The 18,595-nt window shown below is 34.6% G+C and overlaps 5 protein-coding genes across 6 annotated transcripts in view; 2 read left to right on the forward strand and 3 right to left on the reverse strand.

Moving 5' to 3' along the window:
* The window catches only part of LOC123870135, a 275,095-nt gene that overhangs the window by 154,462 nt on the left and 102,038 nt on the right, over positions 1-18,595 (forward strand). The window lies entirely within an intron of this gene.
* Positions 1-18,595, reverse strand: part of LOC123870486 — a 27,772-nt gene continuing 9,177 nt past the window's right edge. Inside the window, exons 3-4 of the mRNA XM_045913813.1 lie at positions 1,717-3,048; positions 1-158 (exon numbers count right to left, since the gene is read on the reverse strand). Of these exons, the coding sequence (XP_045769769.1) occupies positions 1-158; positions 1,717-3,043 (1,485 nt within the window). The 5' untranslated portion in view covers positions 3,044-3,048. The remainder of the gene's footprint in view (positions 159-1,716; positions 3,049-18,595) is intronic.
* On the reverse strand, positions 10,378-11,968 carry LOC123870136. The gene is made up of 3 exons (XM_045913312.1): positions 11,562-11,968; positions 11,040-11,464; positions 10,378-10,584 (listed from the first exon to the last, which is right to left on the reverse strand). Exons 1-3 carry the CDS (start codon positions 11,648-11,650, stop codon positions 10,400-10,402), a joined length of 699 nt encoding a protein of 232 aa, XP_045769268.1. The 5' UTR covers positions 11,651-11,968; the 3' UTR covers positions 10,378-10,399.
* Positions 13,336-17,276, forward strand: LOC123870122 (cullin-5). The gene is made up of 4 exons (XM_045913292.1): positions 13,336-13,574; positions 13,649-14,210; positions 14,297-15,927; positions 16,590-17,276. Exons 1-4 carry the CDS (start codon positions 13,566-13,568, stop codon positions 16,725-16,727), a joined length of 2,340 nt encoding a protein of 779 aa, XP_045769248.1. The 5' UTR covers positions 13,336-13,565; the 3' UTR covers positions 16,728-17,276.
* The window catches only part of LOC123870125 (eukaryotic translation initiation factor 2 subunit 3-like), a 14,173-nt gene continuing 12,689 nt past the window's right edge, over positions 17,112-18,595 (reverse strand). Inside the window, exons 7-9 of the mRNA XM_045913296.1 lie at positions 18,294-18,431; positions 17,998-18,146; positions 17,112-17,241 (exon numbers count right to left, since the gene is read on the reverse strand). Of these exons, the coding sequence (XP_045769252.1) occupies positions 17,184-17,241; positions 17,998-18,146; positions 18,294-18,431 (345 nt within the window). The 3' untranslated portion in view covers positions 17,112-17,183. The remainder of the gene's footprint in view (positions 17,242-17,997; positions 18,147-18,293; positions 18,432-18,595) is intronic.

Here is an 18,595-nt window from a genome sequence, read left to right on the forward strand (position 1 = left end):
TCATGGAGTAATGGTTGAGTTGCTCTCTCTGAGGGTGTCATCTATCTTCTGTAACAGCATGATTTTAGTAGATGTATTCTCTGGATAAGTTGGTTCTTCAGTCAGTGATATCTTCTGCTCGCATAATTTTGAAGAATTGACCTTCGGGCATTCAGCCTCTATGTAAATGAAAGCCTTAGAATTGGTTGATATAAGAATGTGCAGGTGGTACTATAGTATTACGTTACTTGAAATAGGCTAAACTGATAAAATACGTTAAATGTAACCAGATACCTTAGGACTATGATGGTTCAGTTCTGTAATTGATGCGTTACGCTAGATTTCTAATAACTAGGTAAGTATCTGTGACGAGTAAAGAATTTAAATGGTAAAAATGTATCAAATATAATGTGTTACACTTAACTCGGAATTTCTTGCACATTTTATCGAGAAAATTACAAGAACTCGAGCACTGAGCATATATAGCTAAAATTGCTCATTATTCTTATTAGTCACTCTGTGACATAAGTAAGAGCTCTGATTTTATCTGATTTACTGGAATAGAAGTAGCATCTAGTTTTTAAATTTAGGAAATCTTTGTAAAATAGGTAAAAGTATTTAGGACAAAGTTATAAAGGTATGTAAGGTATAAACTTCGGTATAAAATAGATTTTTAATTAAAAAGCACTAATTGAATGAAATACTTATAGTGTAGTCCTATCAGTAGGATGAAATTCGATCGTGGGAATGTCGCGAGGGCTTGGAAGTTAGATTAGATACCTAACAGCTAAATTAAAATGTAATATGAAAATTCATTTTATTTGAGCTTTTTAAATCGGGATTTTGGAAAGGGTTTTTTCCGGTTTTTTCTCGAAGTATATATGTATATAGCTTGGTTGTGAGTTAACGAATTTTGGATAGGAATTTCGGGATTCTTGGGTAAGTTAGTGCAAGTGGTGTCAGTATTCAGAGATGAATTTCTGACTGTGGATTTTGAAAATTTAACAGATTTTGAATTTTTAGAGCGATTAACGCGTACTGGCAGAGTTTCTTTCAAGTGATCGTCTGCAGTAGGGTTCTTATTCTTAACAATCGTAAAATTGAATTCTGCTAATTTTAAGTTCCAACGCGTAATACGAGGACTCGGGTCTTTTAAATTCGATAAATCAGGAAAATCGGAAATTATTTTAAACTTTCTGCTAAAAAGATATGGCCTAAAGTACTTAGTAGCCCAGACTACTGCGAGAAAGTCTTTTTCTGTCTTGGAATATTTAATCTCGCTATCATTTAAGGTTCGGGATGCATATGCAATAGGTACATCGGTGCCAATAGGGCCTTGGGATATTACTGCATTTAAAGTCACATCAGAAGCAAAGGTTGTCAAGTTAAATTCCTGTTTAAAATCGGGATGAGCTAGAACTGGGATACTTTTTACAAGAACTTTACAATTTTCGAAAGAATTAATGAAATCTGTATCATGATTAAGTTTTGCTCCTTTTTTCAAGCAAGATGTTAAAGGCTTGGTCACCTTTGCAAAGTCTGGTATAAATCTTCTGTAAAAGCCAAGGATACCCAAAAATTCTTTGATTTCCTTGCGACTTTTAGGTAATGGAAAATTTAAAACATGTGAAATATAATCTGGGTTCGCTTGTATGCCATTCGGAGAATAGATATGGCACAGAGGCGTTTCGTGTTTAAAGAATTCCGATTTATCTATTTTAATTTTAAAATTCGAACTCCTTAATCTTTCTAAAATAGCACGGAAATTCATTATATGTTCCTGTAACGATGTAGAGAAAACTAAAATTTTGCTTAAGTAAACTATGGAATTTGGCAGGCCTTGAAGATAATTGTCAATAAAATTTTGAAAAGTCTCATTATTTAAATTAAGACCTAGGGTAGTAAAGTACAAGCACCTTCCTAATTTGTCTAAAACGTCGGTTAAATTTGAAATCGGATACGAATTTTCCATCGTACAGAAGTTAACTTGTCGAAATTCTTGAGTTAAATTTTCTTTTTCTACATAAAATACATCGGAATATTCTTTGGCTAAATTAATTAAATTAGTAGCCTCTTCTACATTTAACTGATCTATGGGCAAACGTGATAATATGAACTCGTAATTCTGCTTATCGTCAGCAGCGGTGTCAATTTCATTTTCACACCGGGTCGACATGTTTTCTTGGGAGTTATAATGTTGGTCAGATTTATAATAATTTACAGGAATTTTGGTTTCTAGAATTTCTAGTTGATTTAATTCAACCTGTGAGCAATTTTGTGGAACAGGGTAAGGTTGACATGGGATATAAGTACTTGATGGGTATTGAGGTTCTGAAGGAATGTGTTTTTGGGACATTGGGTGTCTTCGTGATCTAGAAGGGAATTTCGTGTCACTGTAATAATTTCGCTGTGAATAAAAGGAATAAGGTCTACGAGTATGCTTATAATAATTTTGGAAAAACTTAGTTCTATTCTGCAGATGTATTATATTTAATTCTTCTTTGGCAAATTCGAGAGCAGTTTGTAATGTGGGGGGTCTCATACACCTTACTCTTGACCCTAAAGGTTCTCTTAAACCTTTTAAGAAGGTTTTAAGGGCTAATTTTTGGTAAAGCGTTCTTTTTACATCGACAGTAGTTTTGACAGTATCGTGTAGCTCTACGTACGTAATAAGTGTGCAGAGTAAATTTTGAACCTTTTCGTAAAAGATTTGTACTGTGTCAGAACCTTGAATTAAATATGTTAAGTCTGTAATTAAAGCTATTTCGTCACGGTAATCGGAAAAACTGTTAATTAATGTAGCTTTAATTTTATTCCAGTCATCGGAAATTCCGTTGGCTGATATGGTCCTTGCTGCAGATCCAGTAATTTTATTAAGAATACCACTAATCAAGGAGAGGTTTGAAAGGTCATACTCTTGAGCGGGATTTAAAAATGAGCGTACTAATTCGTCGGCTAAATTTATAAATCTAGTTAGTGTGTGAGAATTTCCATCAAAATTCGGTAAAAACTTAAGGGACTTATTTATTCTATCTAACAGTTCTACTTGACTAAGTTCCGGCATTTTTTTTTTATAAATATAACTAAGTAAAAATTATCTATCGAATAATTAATTAACAAAAATTCATCAAATTAAAATAGTACTGTAATTAAACTACGCGGGTGAGCAAAGATCGTAATATATTATAGTACCCTGCGCAAAAGTTAATATAACAACCAATAAAAAGGATTTCATGTACTTACAAAACCAAAGTCGCTGGCGAGCTTCGATCCATCGATTTCCAGTATGACTCAAAGTCTTCAGCGGCAGCTCCTATGACAGTAGCTCCTGGTAGGTTCTCTAGTCCTGACAAGGAAGTTGAAGGCGTTGACCTGACTTTTAGGGGATGCACCACGACGACCTTGAACATCCAGGACTATATCCTTTAAGACTGCGCCAGTTTCATAAAGACGACTGTCCAGAGCTGGTAGAGAAAGTAGAAGTCCTTTTTGGTTGTGAAATGGTTTAATTGGGTACTGATTTACATGAAAATTACATATTATAATTAGAGATACGTCCGTTTCGCACCGATGGTAGGTAACGAAGGCTTCGAGTGTAGTCTGCATTCTGTATATGGTGTTATTTGACTCTCTCGGCACGTTTCGCTGATGATGGAAGTCGTCCAGCGTAACAATACCAATCATAATATTTGTTTTCAATAATTGAGAAATATTAATCAAAATGAAATGTATATTTTTAGAATGTGCCATTTTAAAGACAATCACTACAATATAATATTCTGCTAAGCATATTGTTAGGTGTAGATATCAAGTTTAAACTAGTCAGTTTACTTTAGTATATTTTATACTATATATATTTCTCTAATGAAGGTCATCTTATAGGTACATTATATCTGTTTAGGAGGTCCTTGCTTTCTCTAAAACACTGCGGTTTCATATGAGTCTAATCAAAAATATCTCACGACCCGCCCTGGCTTCGCGCGGGTAGCTTATTACAATTTTGTAAGGATCTCTAATTTTATCATGTAGCTTTCTACTGGTGAAAGAATTTTCAAAATCGGTTCAGTAATTCCAGTATAGATTTCATTCCTTCATACCTATGCCCTTTACAGGTCCTATAGTACAGGCAAGTTAGATATTAACCTCAAAACAAATAACGTAGCTTTGATTTTTGGCACAAATATTCCTCAGGATCTTAGAAGTATATCATCAAAAGTCCCCATCCCTAGGATTTGGGTCCCCCCGCCCCCCCCAAATGTCTCCCCGGTCGTGGTTTTGCGTAATTTCCACAAAAACTATCAGAACTAATATAAAACCGTCAATGGTAAAAATGGCCAATAGTTTATTTTGATAGAACTAATAGCTTCGGAAATATACTGGTCTATTGAACAATAGAAAAAAAAAACTAAATAATTTGCATAAAAACTATGAAAGTTGCGGAAAAACTGTTAGGAATAAAAATTAAAACAATTTATCTACAAAAAAGTTAAAATTAAAGATAAAATTTCAATGACTCGCCATATTTGCTCTAAGTATGAAGTATGAACTTCATGTCAAAAGTATGGTTTACGTTTAAATTAAGATCTAAAATCACACAGAGCAAATATAGCGAGTCCTTTCTCAAAATTTATGAAGGATTTTGTTTATTTGTTTTAAAAAGATATTAACTATTAGTCTATAAGAAACGATATTGAAAAACTGGCTAAGTGCGAATCGAACTCGCGAACCGAGGGTTCTATACCTTTGAATGATATGTGTAAAATTTATCGTTTAATTATCTTCAACTGCAAATGTAAGTTTGTATAATATATTTTGTATGTGATATAATTACAAATTAAATTCAACTTGATGCCTCCATGCGTTCCTGAGAAAAAGCTTTTGACAGACAAACAGACGGATAACAAAGTAATCCTATAAGGATTCCCTTAGGTACAAAACTTTGGAATTTACTCTGTAAATTATTTACTTTTGTCTAAACTTTTGGGACCGTAGTAACAAAGTAATCCTATAAGGATTCCCTTAGGTACAAAACTTTAGAATTTACTCCGTAAATTATTTACTTTTGTCTAAACTTTTGGGACCGTAGTACGAAAACTGTGTATGTAAAGATTTAAGTATTTTTATGTCAGTAGTTTATAACTATATTATTAATATAATATATATTAAGCATTTGCCATTGCAATATATTTGTATTTTCTTTGTTATGTTAAAATATTTTATAATAATAAATGTTTGAGTAAGTATATTATTAATTAATAGATAATATAATAAAGAATGTAGATTATAATATAGAGTTAGTTGTTATAAGATTAAGTGAACCTAAGCATTTTATGGCTTATGGATATTTAAATTTTATATTTTCTCCTTCCTGTTAATCAACAATTTTAACGTTTGGTTTCGCTCTAAAAACGCTTCACACAGCAATCACTATCTTCTAGAGCAAGTTTTGCAAAACATAATATAGTAATATTCAATAACTTTACGGTGAATTGTAAAAAAACTACAAAATGTAAGTAAGTGTGAACATCTTAATAAGTGGTCATCTTATTAAGTTATTTGGTAATTTTGTAAATACATATTTACAAAACCTAATTTCATTTCAAAATAAATTATGTGCCTGCCTATCTAGAATACGTATTTTATAGCATCGTTTTTTTTATTAGATGACTTATATTTTAAAAATCCGTTACTGGACTGGAATTGGTGGTCAAAGGATAGGCTTGTCACATCACTAACGACTTTGAAACGTCACAATATGAAAAATTTATGCCAACTTAGTGACAGTAATTCTGTTTGATCTAATACTTCCACTTAAGCTCTTAAGTGCTCTGAGTGTTACATTTCAAGTTAAAGTTAAAACACATAACTAATGAAATGAAAATGAAATGAAATGAAATTATTTATTTTGCCAAATGTGAGATGTCCAATGGGGACGTTTTCTCGTCTGAACATCTCCAAGAAAATGGATTTTTGGTTTGTTTTGTTTTTTTGCTTGGATATACCTTGGATATACATAATATGTATAATATGTATACATAAAGATCTGGAGAATGACAATTTTGCTTGTTATTTCGGAAAATCGAAAAGTTCCTATGGGATTTTATAAAACAAAACCTAAATCAGCTTGTTATTCTATAAAACTGTTTCAAGTTTATAGCAGTAATAATAATATTGAAAAAGTAGCTCTGACAGACTTAGTCACACCTCGCACCAAGATTTTTTTTTCTATTTTATTTATTCCTATTTTACCATTTTAGTACAGAATGACATTAATCAGTAAACTTGAAAAGTTACATTCGGGGCACATATCTAAAAATACAGAATCACCTATTTTCAATAAGGCGAATTCGTCTGTCTATAATTTAGGTTTATTAGGGGTTTTTTGATTTAAGAAATAAATGGCGCTCGTAAAGTACAAGTATTTAGGCATTTAAGTAAGAAATAGTTTTAAGATTTAATTAAATATCTTGAAGTAAAGAAATAAGGAATTAGATATTTTCTATAAATATGAATTCTATGGTACGTATATCATGCAATTTACGATTGCGAATTATATAGGTACAAATACGATTCGCAATATTTAGAAAGAAAGAAATAGAGTTTATTTGAAGTTACAGATAATATAGATAAAATAATTAATTATTCAAAATGAGATGCATGGTGTGTGGTACCAAAATGGACTCCACATTTTATAATAGTATGTAGGTATATAATATTCAGACTTTATAACGCTAATAATAATTATAATAAGTAGTTTGTCCCCGAATCTCTGTATTTCCAAAAAAAAAAAATGAATTATTGCGAATATCGTGAATACGACCTCGTATGCTCTTGAAAAAGCAAGCAAGAGGGAAACGTGAGATTGTTTAACGAATTAGAAAAAAAGGTCTTACTTAATAACTAGAGATCTATACTTATAAATAAACGAACTGAAAATTGGCTGAACTTATGATATTCTTGCTGCAACTGCTTTTTAGCCATGATAGACAGTGTCAGCCGATCAACGGTGCTTGCTTTCGTGATATTGTTGCTGTCAAACTCTAGCTGCTGTAAAGCTGTAGATATTTTGTACATGCTAAGGACTTTAAATTAGTCTTAACATGCATTTCTATATAAAATCTTGGTAAAGGTTTACCGTTATAGGCGACTACGAAACAGGAACGTCAGCCGCGCGGTAGTTGCCGCTCACAATATGTAATGGCACCATGCACACCTACTAGATGTGCACTTCTATATTCGCGTAGTGGACGCAGCCGCATCCAACGTTCATGAAGCGCAGGTGTGCGAGGTAGCTGCGTAAGGAGGGGTGATGTCTAAGTATGGTTGCCGTTATTTTTAACGTTATAACTATTGTTACATTTAGCTGTTATGTTAAAAAAGTAACGTTAATATTGCGGGTACACCAATACGACTTATGGTAATATTTTTATCTTTATTTGACAGTAAATGCGCGTCGCACAAAGATACATGGCTTTGTTAGATAGAGATAGGTGAATTAATTAACGGTATAAGCATTGTTAGTTTTACCGGTATTTTATAAATTATAATGGTATCTAGATAACGTTAATGGTACCGTTATTTTTAACGTTAACATAAGCTATGAAAAAAAGTACCGGTAATTGGGTCCCTAATGATGACAACTTAACTGTTAACGTCATTCGTCAACCATCACTTCCGCTTCACGCAGCTACCTCATAAAGTCAGAAGCCGTCTCAGGCCATCGCCAATTGTGATTTAGCGCAAGATTTTCGCTTTTTGATCACACATATCAAATGAACATTTAGCATAAAACATTATTTATGTATAAGTTACCGGTTTATACAATTCAGTGATTCTATAAAATACCAAGTCATTCCATGAAATACCGAGTTTGTTTGGGAAAAATATAAAATACACAATCTATCGTTGGCATGGCGTATATAATATGATGGTGGTCTTGATGTTCATGATGATAATAATCGCCATAAGCATGAGCATCATGGTTATCATCATGATTTTATTTTTGATGATGATGATAGTGATTATATATCAAGTTTTTTTAAATGGGCTACGCCAGAAGACTCGCTTGTCTTCGCTCTTTACAAAAACACCAGGGATAAGACGGAAAAGACTGCGTGGAGTCGGGGTGCTCAGATTTCGTTATTGAGGCCCACATTTAACCCTTATGCATTACTACATGACAAACGGACAATTCGAATTTCATCCATTCCCTATTACTGTTTGGGAATTGTATACCTAGAATGCTCAGATAAAGTATGAAATAAAAAATATTTTATACATTGCCTGAATGATTTAGGTATTCTATGGAATGCTTTGGTATTCTATACAATACCAGAGTACACAGATTGCCGGTAACATATACAAATTAACATATTATTATGACTTCTATAATTTAATTTGAATTTAAGAATAAAAATAATATTATTATTTAGTGTGCTTGTTTCTGAAGGTAAAAAAAATAACACAAGTTGATCCATTTATAGAAAAGGTATTTTATTGATTTCCTTGCCTAGCTTTTCAATTGCCAACTGTCCTATTTACCCAGCAACTATTTACAAACATGAACTGGTTACCTACATAATTAGAGTACGCGACAGGTCGAGATGGCAATCGGCGTATGAAGCGGGGCGTCCCAAGACTAGGGTTGCCACCTGCCACTTCTTGATTTACGGGCTACCAACATCAAAAATATGATTTATATGATAGCTTTAGATTTATTTACGGGAGACTGTTTGTGAAACAAATTTTTTTTTGCATTTTAACTTAAAATTACATTTAACTTGTAATTCCGCCTCCACAGTAAAATATTGAGTCAGTTTCTGCTCCGCGGGTTTTGGTCCACGCATTGCCGCACAAGGAAAATATTGTTTGTATTGAACAAATTACAAAACGTCAGGGTTTGGTTTCGCCAGCCAGCTCCGGCTGAATTTGTAAAAAATACGGGAGCTTTATTTACCCCGATTTCTGTATTGTCATACTCTAAAATCTCTGGAATTTGACGATCCCACCCCACTCCGATTGCCATCTCGACCTGTCGCATAGGTACTAAATTATGTGTCTACTAAGAGTATCCCATTTCGCTATAAAAGTTAAGTCATTTAAAGTAATAGTCTATACTTACTAAAAATAATAATTATTATTTAAAGAGGAATCATTTGTTTGTAATCAATAAACGGAAAGTACTGAACTAATTTTAATAAAATTCATTCACTGTTAGAAAGCTACTTTATCCGAAAGTGACATCACTACCCATGTTATAAATGTAAGTTTGTTGGTTTGTCCTTCAATCGCGTCGCAACGGATCCACGTGATTTTTTGCATGGGTATAGTTAAAGACCTGGAGAGTGACCTAGGCTACTTTTTAATTAGGAAAATCAGAGCTCCCACATGATTTTTGAAAACCTAAATCCACGCGGATGAAGTCGCGGGCAAAACTAGTATGTTATAATTTTATATGACATACTTATTTAAAAAAGCCTATTTTTGTCTCACGCTATTTTGTTGTGTCATGTTTGTTTTTACATTATGTTGTTTTGACTTATTCACTCTTAAATCCTGGTTTAGAATGCAACGAGATGGTAACCCTAATAATTCTATAATTTAATTTAAAAAAATATTTTGAACTTATCTGATCGCACATTAAACCTGAGCCACATGCAGATCTTTTTATTGTGTACGGCTCCGTCTTGCCTGCACAGTCCAATCTTTAGCAGCTTTTTGGAACTGCGAGTCTACACACGCGCGCACTTATAACCCGTGCGCATTAACATGGCACCTGGCTCGAACATAATCCCTCCTCCCACTTCCAAGCGCGATGTCCCGCTCTCGCCGTGCCGCCGCGCCGTGCGAGACCAGTAGCGGCACGGCGAGAGCGGGGCATCGCGCGGGGAAGTGGGAGGAGGGATTATGTTCGAGCCAGGTGCCATGTTAATGCGCACGGGTTGTAACTGCGCAAACTGGCTTGTGCAGGTAAGCTCTCAGGTAAGATCTCTTACCTGAGCGCCGTAGCCGGCATACATCCTACTCTATGGTAGCCGGAGCTTTAGAAATGTGGATGTCATAAGACAACATACTGGATCAACAATACCTACTTAAACCTAGTATGTACGTTATTTGTGGCTTGTTTAGTAATGTGCGATGAGCCTAAAGAATCAGATATGTTTTGAAAGCTTTTTAATTTTTCATTTATTTTGCTGTGGAAACCAAACTGAACTGTTCTGCGATCCAACAGGCTGTGCTTATTTGTAAAAACTCTTAAGTTTTAATGTTTGTTTTCAATGAAGTTTGTGTAATATTTAAAAACAATAACTTTTGTGTTATATTGTGTATTGTAAATGTTATTTTTTTAATTAATCAGATTGTTTATGAATTTAAATTTTAAATAAATAAAGTGAAATACATAATTAAAATGTTTTATTTATCAAATGTACAAGTTTGAATTCAGTATGCTTGATTTATTGATGATTTTTGTTTTACAAATGCCATCAATAATTTTAAGTTTCTCTAATATTTTTTGTATTTCATCTGTTTGATACTCTTCAGTGTGTTCAATATAACACACTATGGTAGTGGCTGGTAAGTCCAAATGTTCTCTTAGACATGTTACTGAAACAAAAAAAAATGATAAAATATATTTTGGCTTTGTTTAATATAGACAATGTAATTAGGATGCTAGCAAAAACTTAGCACTAGTATTATACCAAACACAATCCAGTACTAATAACCTTATACTTAGTTGTATTTTTATTTACATAATTTTTGACTGAATGATATGACTTTTTTGTAATTATATCATTAAAGTTATAGAAAAATCGGTCAAGTGCGAGTTAGACTCGCACACGAAGCGTTCCATACAAGAAATAATATTTTAATTTTTTTAATTTGCATGGTCATTTTGAAATTCTTTTTATTTGTTGCTAAAGCAGCAATAGAAATACATATTCTGTGAAAATTGTAACTCTACCTATTAGGGTTCATGAGATACAGCATGCTGATGGTTAACGGAGTCTAGGGCCTCCTGTTGGCAGCTTTTGGGGTAGGGAACCTGAAAAGATGCTTACCTCCTGCAGCAACTCCTGATACAATATTTGGCTGTTCTAGTTTTTCAAATTTAAAATCCAATGGTATCTGAGCAGGTGTTGAAGTAGTTAACTTTCTGATAACCAGTGGTGAATATGCTTGACTTGTAGTTTGATATTCCAACAGCGGCTTGGTCTGTATTGTTATAACATCTTTACTTTTACATAGAAGTGATTTCAGCAGTTCTACAATCTCACTGCTTTGAAGCAGATTGTAACCCTTGATTGTACAAACATATTTTTGAGATGGCAATTCAAATAAATTCAAATTTGCTTTTGTGACACAGTTTTTTAACTGTAAATGGGCTTGAGGATTAATTTCTACACATTCTGATATAAACTTGCCTTCTAGAATAAAGAATGTGTCAATTCGATCTGCTAGATCCAAGGGATTTTGCCACTGCAATCTGTAAAAGAATTCACGATGCTTAATGATTTCTTATGGACATACATATTTTATATATATTTTGGTATACATATTTTCTCAGACACTATAGTACTTACGATGTACTATTATCACCAATGGATTCGTCGTCCCAGTCTTCCCAGATAGACCTGCTGACTGGTTCAACAATTTCGCCAAATGTGCCCATTCTGTTTTAGGCTAAATTCTGTACAAAACCTCTTCAAGAATAAGAACAATCAACAAATTGCAATGAAACAAGTAAAACTAATTCACTGGATTTGCTGTATTAACACGTCTTAGTATCGAATAGTTAGGTAAATTATTAGTTAGTTATATAGTTAGGTAGGTACTTTTTAGTTTTTAGAAACCACAATTTTTTTTTTTAACTTTTTTATTTTACCATAGGAAATGAATAAGTCAGGAATATGATTTGATTTACCTTATTTTGTTATGTAAAAGAGTTTTTTAACCTAATCAAAGTTTTTAACAATCCGTTTAAAAAAAATAGTAGATCATCATTAGTCTTTACTCTGTGTCTGTTCATCAACATCTCTCCTCAAGGCCTTAAGACTGTTATCCAGGGCCGTAAAATAAATTAAAAAAATCTCTCCTCATCTCCGGATTCGTGGTCTGTGTTCATCAAATATTGGTTTATCCAGAGACATGCTACCTTTAAACAAGATTGTGCACTGAGACACCAAAAACGAGCCTATTGAGATAGCGCTAAATTGGAGTGTGTCCCTTTCTATTAGGGTGACAACACGATTTGATAATGTAAGACATTTGACGGATTATATGAGAATAGGAGAGGATGAATCATCATGATAACCCATCGCCGCTCACTACTGAGCACGGGTCTCTTCTCAGAATGATAAAGGTTTAGGCCATAGTCTGCCGCGCTGTAGTTATAAAAGTAGAGAAATTCAATTTTTTTTTGTTCTGCGAAAAAGTAGTTACCAGTCATGTTAAGTATGGGTACCTATAATATAGGTAAGTAAAATTATTTTGTATAATCTGGTGCATGTGTTTAGGTCCTAAACAGTTTTAGGAAGTTCGTAAGCAAGGCATACTTTTGGGAAAATTGATGGTACAGCGTTTCTTTTTAACAAAAAATTCAGTGCACACGAAGCCGTAGCAAAATCTTCCACTTTAAAATGCATTCCGCAAACTGCCGAATATTTGGTGATATTTCCTGGAACGACAGCGATCCATTTTTACCTTAAGTCTTCATTTTTGAGAAATCTATCGATAAACAGAAAAAAACACTTCCATTAAACAATCAAATTATGGTTACCTTACTACTTCTGTATAGTATAGTACAGAATGTTCGCCATATTGTTTTGCTTGACACCCAGTGTTGTCATCCTATTAATTTAAAAAAATATTTATAATACTTTTTAAACTAAATGATATTTTAATGACATTATAAAATAAAGATAACAGTATGAAAATTACTGCGAAAACAAAAGAAAGTAATCTTGTTGTTTGAAATTAAATAAACAATGAATAAGAACTTTGTGAGCTACATCATAATTCGTACCATAGAAAATATTTTTTTATGCTTGCAATCCATTAGACAGTGACACACTCCAATTTATAGACCTCTCGCTCGGCTCGTTTTTCCGCTTAGCATAATTGTATTAGAAATTGGACTTTATGCCAATGCAACAGAATTTATTTTTGCAGGGAATTAAAGCTGAAGTGCACAATCATGTTTGGTAGCACGTCTCTGGGTTTATCACGCTTATATCATCATGATTACAAAAATTTTTTTTTCTCTCTCGTCTGGCTTTACACAGATTAGCCAATGTCAAGTTTGTAGTTAAAGAATAGCTGCTGGCCACATTAGGTACTCTTGTCCACAGCTCTTGTCTAGGTTCTTTGGGCCATGCAAATATGGACCGTAAATTAAAAAAAAAAAGCAAATATGGCAGACCAAGGCCAAGTTTCTTTCTGTGGTTTCTGCTGTAATCTTTTTAGAAATGAGAATTAATGAAAAGTAAATAGAGTACCTTAGTAGAATATTAAAATATTGATATTATGATAAAAGTGTTTTGTTTCCAGTTAATGAGTATAGTATTTGTAATTATAAATAGGCAATCATGTTAAAGGTGCGCACTAATTTTTAATGAGAAATAAAAAAATTTCGCTAGTCACAATTTAAAATTAATTTATCTTCTTTTAGGATAAAGGACAAGTCACTTTTGAAGATAAATGGCCATCAATGCGCCCTATAGTATTAAAGTTATTAAAACAAGAAACTGTAACTCAAACCGAATGGCAAGATCTTTTCGGGGCGGTGCATTCAGTTTGCCTGTGGGATGAAAGAGGACCTTACAAAGTTAGAGATGCACTGCAACAGGACATAATGATGTATATCAAACAGGCCCAGGCTCGAGTTCTCGCGCAGCGGGAAGACCAGGCACTCCTTAAAGCATACATTGCTGAGTGGGGGAGGTTTTTCACTCAGTGCAACTATTTGCCAACACCATTCCGTCAGTTAGAAAGTTCCATTAATAATATTAGCAAAGTAACAACTTCCAATGCTTCAAGTTCTCAAAAAAAGAATAACAACAATAATATAGAAGAAAGTTTAGTGAGAAAGTTGATGTTAGATTCATGGAATCAAAGCATTTTTATGGATATCAAGCAAAGGCTGCAGGATTCAGCTATGAAGCTTGTTCAAGCAGAACGCAATGGAGAATCATTCGACTCCCAGTTGGTTATAGGTGTTCGAGAGTCATATGGTAAGAAAAAGCTGATTTTTATATTAAGTTTAAGTGTTTCTATGCTAAAAGGTTACAGGTAATTTGAAATGTATTTTTTTTTACAGTTAATTTATGCTCAAATTCAATCGATAAGCTTCAAATATATAGGGCTAACTTTGAAGCAGCTTACATGCAAGCAACAGAGGAGTTTTATAAGTTGAAAGCTAATGAGCATTTACTGTCAAATGGTGTTCAGTCGTACATGAAATATGCTGATCAACGCCTTAAGGAGGAGGAAGCTCGGGCACATAGATACTTAGAACCAGGAAGTGGAAGCGTGGCTGCGCTCACTCAGTGTTGTGAAAAAGTTCTAATAGGTGAGCATCAGGCAACATTACTAGCAGAGAGTGCTCCTCTGATCAAAGCTGGAGAAACAGAGAAGCTTCAGTTGATGTTTCGTCTTCTTGACAGAATTCCGGAAGGTGTCACACCCATATTACGAGATTTAGAAGCCCACATTGTGTCAGCTGGACTGGCAGATATGGTAGCTTCTGCTGATATAATAACATCAGACTCTGAGAAGTATGTTGAGCGACTACTAGATCTGTTTAAGAAATTCAGCTCCCTAGCAAAGGATGCTTTCTTGGATGATCCGAGATTCTTGACGGCCAGGGATAAAGCATACAAGTGCGTTGTGAATGATACTACTGTTTTCAAATTAGAATTGCCGTCGTCAGCCCTCCTACGAGGTAGCAAGGGAACAGCACCAGAAAGCAAATGTCCCGAACTACTCGCTAACTACTGTGATATGTTGTTACGTAAAACCCCTTTGAGTAAAAGATTGACTAGTGAGCAAATAGAGTCTAGGCTAAGAGATGTACTATTAGTGCTAAAATACATTGAAAACAAAGATGTATTCATGAGATATCACAAAGCCCACCTCACTAGAAGATTAATATTAGACTCCAGTGCAGATTCCGAGAAAGAGGAAGACATGGTTGAATGGCTGCGTGAAGTGGGCATGCCTGCTGATTACGTTAACAAGTTAGCCCGAATGTTTCAAGATATCAAGGTCAGTGAGGATCTCAATACTCAGTTCAGAGGAGAAACTACTAGGCATGATGCTATAAATATTAAAATACTCAATGCTGGTGCATGGGCCCGGGGTTCGGAGAGAGTCACTGTTAGTCTTCCTCTAGAATTAGAAGACTATATTCCAGAAGTAGAAGACTTTTACAAGAAAAAGCACTCGGGCAGGAAATTGCAATGGTATCATCATATGAGTAATGGAACCATAACATTTGCCAATTCAGTGGGCAGATTTGATCTGGATGTTACAACCTTCCAAATGGCTGTATTGTTTGCTTGGAATCAAAGGCCAATGGAAAAAGTAACATATGAGAACTTAAGACTTGCCACTGAATTGCCTGATCCTGAATTAAGAAGAACTCTTTGGTCTCTAGTTGCTTTCCCTAAACTGAAACGTCAGCTATTATGTTATGAACCTATTGTGCAAAATCCCAAAGATTTTTCAGAAAACACAACTTTTTGGGTCAATCAGGAGTTTGCTCTAATTAAGAATGGAAAGCCACAACGACGGGGAAAGATTAATTTAATTGGAAGGCTCCAACTTAGTACTGAACGCTCGCAATTAGAAGATAATCATTCCATTGTTCAGCTGCGAATTCTAAGAACTCAAGAAGCTATAATAAAAATCTTAAAAATGCGAAAGCGGATCACGAATACTGCCCTACAGGTAATTATTTATTTATTGATTTTAAGAATAAAGGCTCCCATCACTACCCATATTATAAATGCGAGTGTTTAGACAACAGATCGAAATGATTTTTTTGTATGGTAATAGTTTTATTCCGGAAAATCAATTGCAACAGGATTTTTAAAAACTAAATCATCACAATTGAAGTGGCAGGCTTCAGCTAATAGTTAATAATTTACCTCTGTAGTTTATTGAGGTATAGTGTTAATTTTTATTTTATACTAGAGGATGCCCGTGACTTCGTCCGCGTGGATGTAGGCTTTTGAAGATCCTGTGGGCACTGTTTGGTTTTCCGGGACAAAAAGTTGTCTATGTCATTAACATTGACGCAAGCCTCAGTACCAAATTTCATACAAATCGGTTGAGCGGATGGGTTTTTAGGAATCCCGTGAGAACTTTTAGATTTTCCGGGATAAAAAGTAGCCTATGTCCATCCCTGGGACGCTAACTTTGTACCAAATTTCGTCAGAATTGGTTAAACTGTTGGGCCGTGAAAAGGTAGCAGACAGACAGACACACGTTCGCATTTATAATATTAATATGGATTTTACATTCATTTTTACCCTGATGCACTACTGAACACTAATCTAGCCGGAATGAGGATTTAGTTAATATTTTACGTTATCTCATCTTTATTGCAGAGTGAACTTGTCGAAATTCTCAAGAATATGTTCCTGCCATCAAAGAAGATGATAAAAGAGCAATTGGAATGGCTTATTGAGCACAAGTACATGCGACGCGACGACGAAGACATCAACACTTTTATATACATGGCCTAGCAACCTCAACTGTACAATATAACCATCAAATAAATTATTTACTCAAAATCAGAAAATATGTTTTTAAATTAAACTTAGAGTCAAGGAAAAAAAGACACAATCGAAGATGATGACTGATGATCACAGACAAAATATGTGGGTAATTTTGTTCTACAAAATCTCTAAAACAATAGATCTACATCAAGCCTAAATGAATATATTGCTATCCCTTTCATAATGCTTCCTGCAGAAAGGATAGCACTAGATAAGAACTGTCAATTTATAGACTGTACAACAGAACTAGCCACAAACACCGACTCACTTAAGCTTTTATATTACTTTTTAGAAACATTGAATATGAGTATGTATGATACATTAATTTGTTTTCAATAAAACATGGATTATTATTTTTACAATAGGTTTTATTTAAATATATAAGACAGATACAATATAAAAGTTAATAAACAATAGTATTATTTAATTTTTCCCAGGTTCAATAGTTTCGCCACCTTGAATCTGGCCCCAGCCGATTAACCTGTAACAAAATGAAATAGTTTTAAATATTTAAAGGACAAAAAACCGGCCAAGTGCGAGTCAGACTCGCGCACCGAGGATACTCTGATATTTTTTTCGGACATTTTGCACGATAAATCAAAACTAAAATAATCATAAAAACAATCTGTTTTAGAATGTACAGGTGAAGGCTTTTCATAATAATATGATACCCAACTTGGTTTAGGTTATGTTTGAAAAATACTAATTATTATTTATTCATGAACACATTTTTTTTCCACAACCATACATCCACGGTTTTCGGTTTTTCCCTTCATTTGTGCTATAAGACCTACCTACCTGCCAAATTTCATGATTCTACTCGTAGGTAGGTAAGCTGTGGATCATGAGAGTGATCAGCTTTTGTTTGCCTCGTAACGCTTTCCGAGGCGCCAGAGGAAATGAAAAGGTCAAATTAGGATCTCTTAAAGCTGGTTACCCATCCAGTTACCGACCAAAGCCAATGTAGCTTAGCGAGCATAATCGTTTTTATGCACTGTTATAATGAAGGTTTCTAATACAATTTAACTAATTTGGCACCACATAAACGAGAGGTTCACCGGCCAATAAGAGTTTCCACACCACTGTTTTAACAGTGACGCTGTTTGACGTACACATACGTCAAATAGCGTTGATGCCTGATTTGGTGCCTGGTCTCAGTGATGCCATTTCTGAAACCCCTCATTAGGCTAAGTGTCACTCACTAATAAGGCAGGTGACAATAAAATTAGTAACGTACCGCCAATGGTTTTCTACTCGTCTGCTGAGCGCCACTTTCTCCCCGATCTCTGTGCACACGGGACTGGTGAGGGCGATCTTGGCCAAGTCAGCTTTCGTAGCAATCACTTTGCCGCCCGTGCTCAAGGAGCCAATGTTTACGAGCAGAGCCTGAAAGAGATAAAAGAAACATACATAATACTATGTTGTTACTTGTTATAAAAGAAAGTCCCTCTGCCAAGTCTGTGTCCGTGCACGCTAAGCGTAGAAAATACCGTATGGATTTTTATTTTGGATGAAGATGATGATGAGGCTTACCTCGTTCCTGGTCAGCTTCTGCACTTTGGCGGCCTTCTTGTCGCCCTCCGTGCGCACGCCGAGCAGCCGCTTCAGCAGGTAGTACGACACCTCCAGCTTCACGAAGATGCCCGGCAGAGCTCCCACGGCGCCCAACACCTACCAGAAACAATTATATTAATAATTTAATTTAGCAATGGCTAGGTGGGATCACGGTACATAGACAACCCTTTAGGACTAAGTCTATCGCCGTGGTTTTCCAGCTAGTGACAATCGCCACATCTAAAATGCTTTGTTACAGTAAGAATACCAGAATTGAGATT

Source organism: Maniola jurtina, chromosome 12 (assembly GCF_905333055.1).
Source record: "Maniola jurtina chromosome 12, ilManJurt1.1, whole genome shotgun sequence".
Lineage (NCBI taxonomy): Eukaryota > Metazoa > Arthropoda > Insecta > Lepidoptera > Nymphalidae > Maniola > Maniola jurtina.

Excerpts from the sequence above, each read along its gene's own strand:
- LOC123870136 (XM_045913312.1), bottom strand. The coding sequence starts at position 11,650 with ATGGGCACATTTGGCGAAATTGTTGAACCAGTCAGCAGGTCTATCTGG. Across the intron at positions 11,465-11,561 it reads ATTGGTGATAATAGTACATC|ATTGCAGTGGCAAAATCCCT; the intron begins GTAAGTACTATA and ends ATTCTTTTACAG. Across the intron at positions 10,585-11,039 it reads ATCAGGAGTTGCTGCAGGAG|TAACATGTCTAAGAGAACAT; the intron begins GTAAGCATCTTT and ends TTTTTGTTTCAG.
- LOC123870122 (XM_045913292.1), top strand. Across the intron at positions 14,211-14,296 it reads AGGTGTTCGAGAGTCATATG|TTAATTTATGCTCAAATTCA; the intron begins GTAAGAAAAAGC and ends TTTTTTTTACAG. Across the intron at positions 15,928-16,589 it reads TCACGAATACTGCCCTACAG|AGTGAACTTGTCGAAATTCT; the intron begins GTAATTATTTAT and ends TCTTTATTGCAG.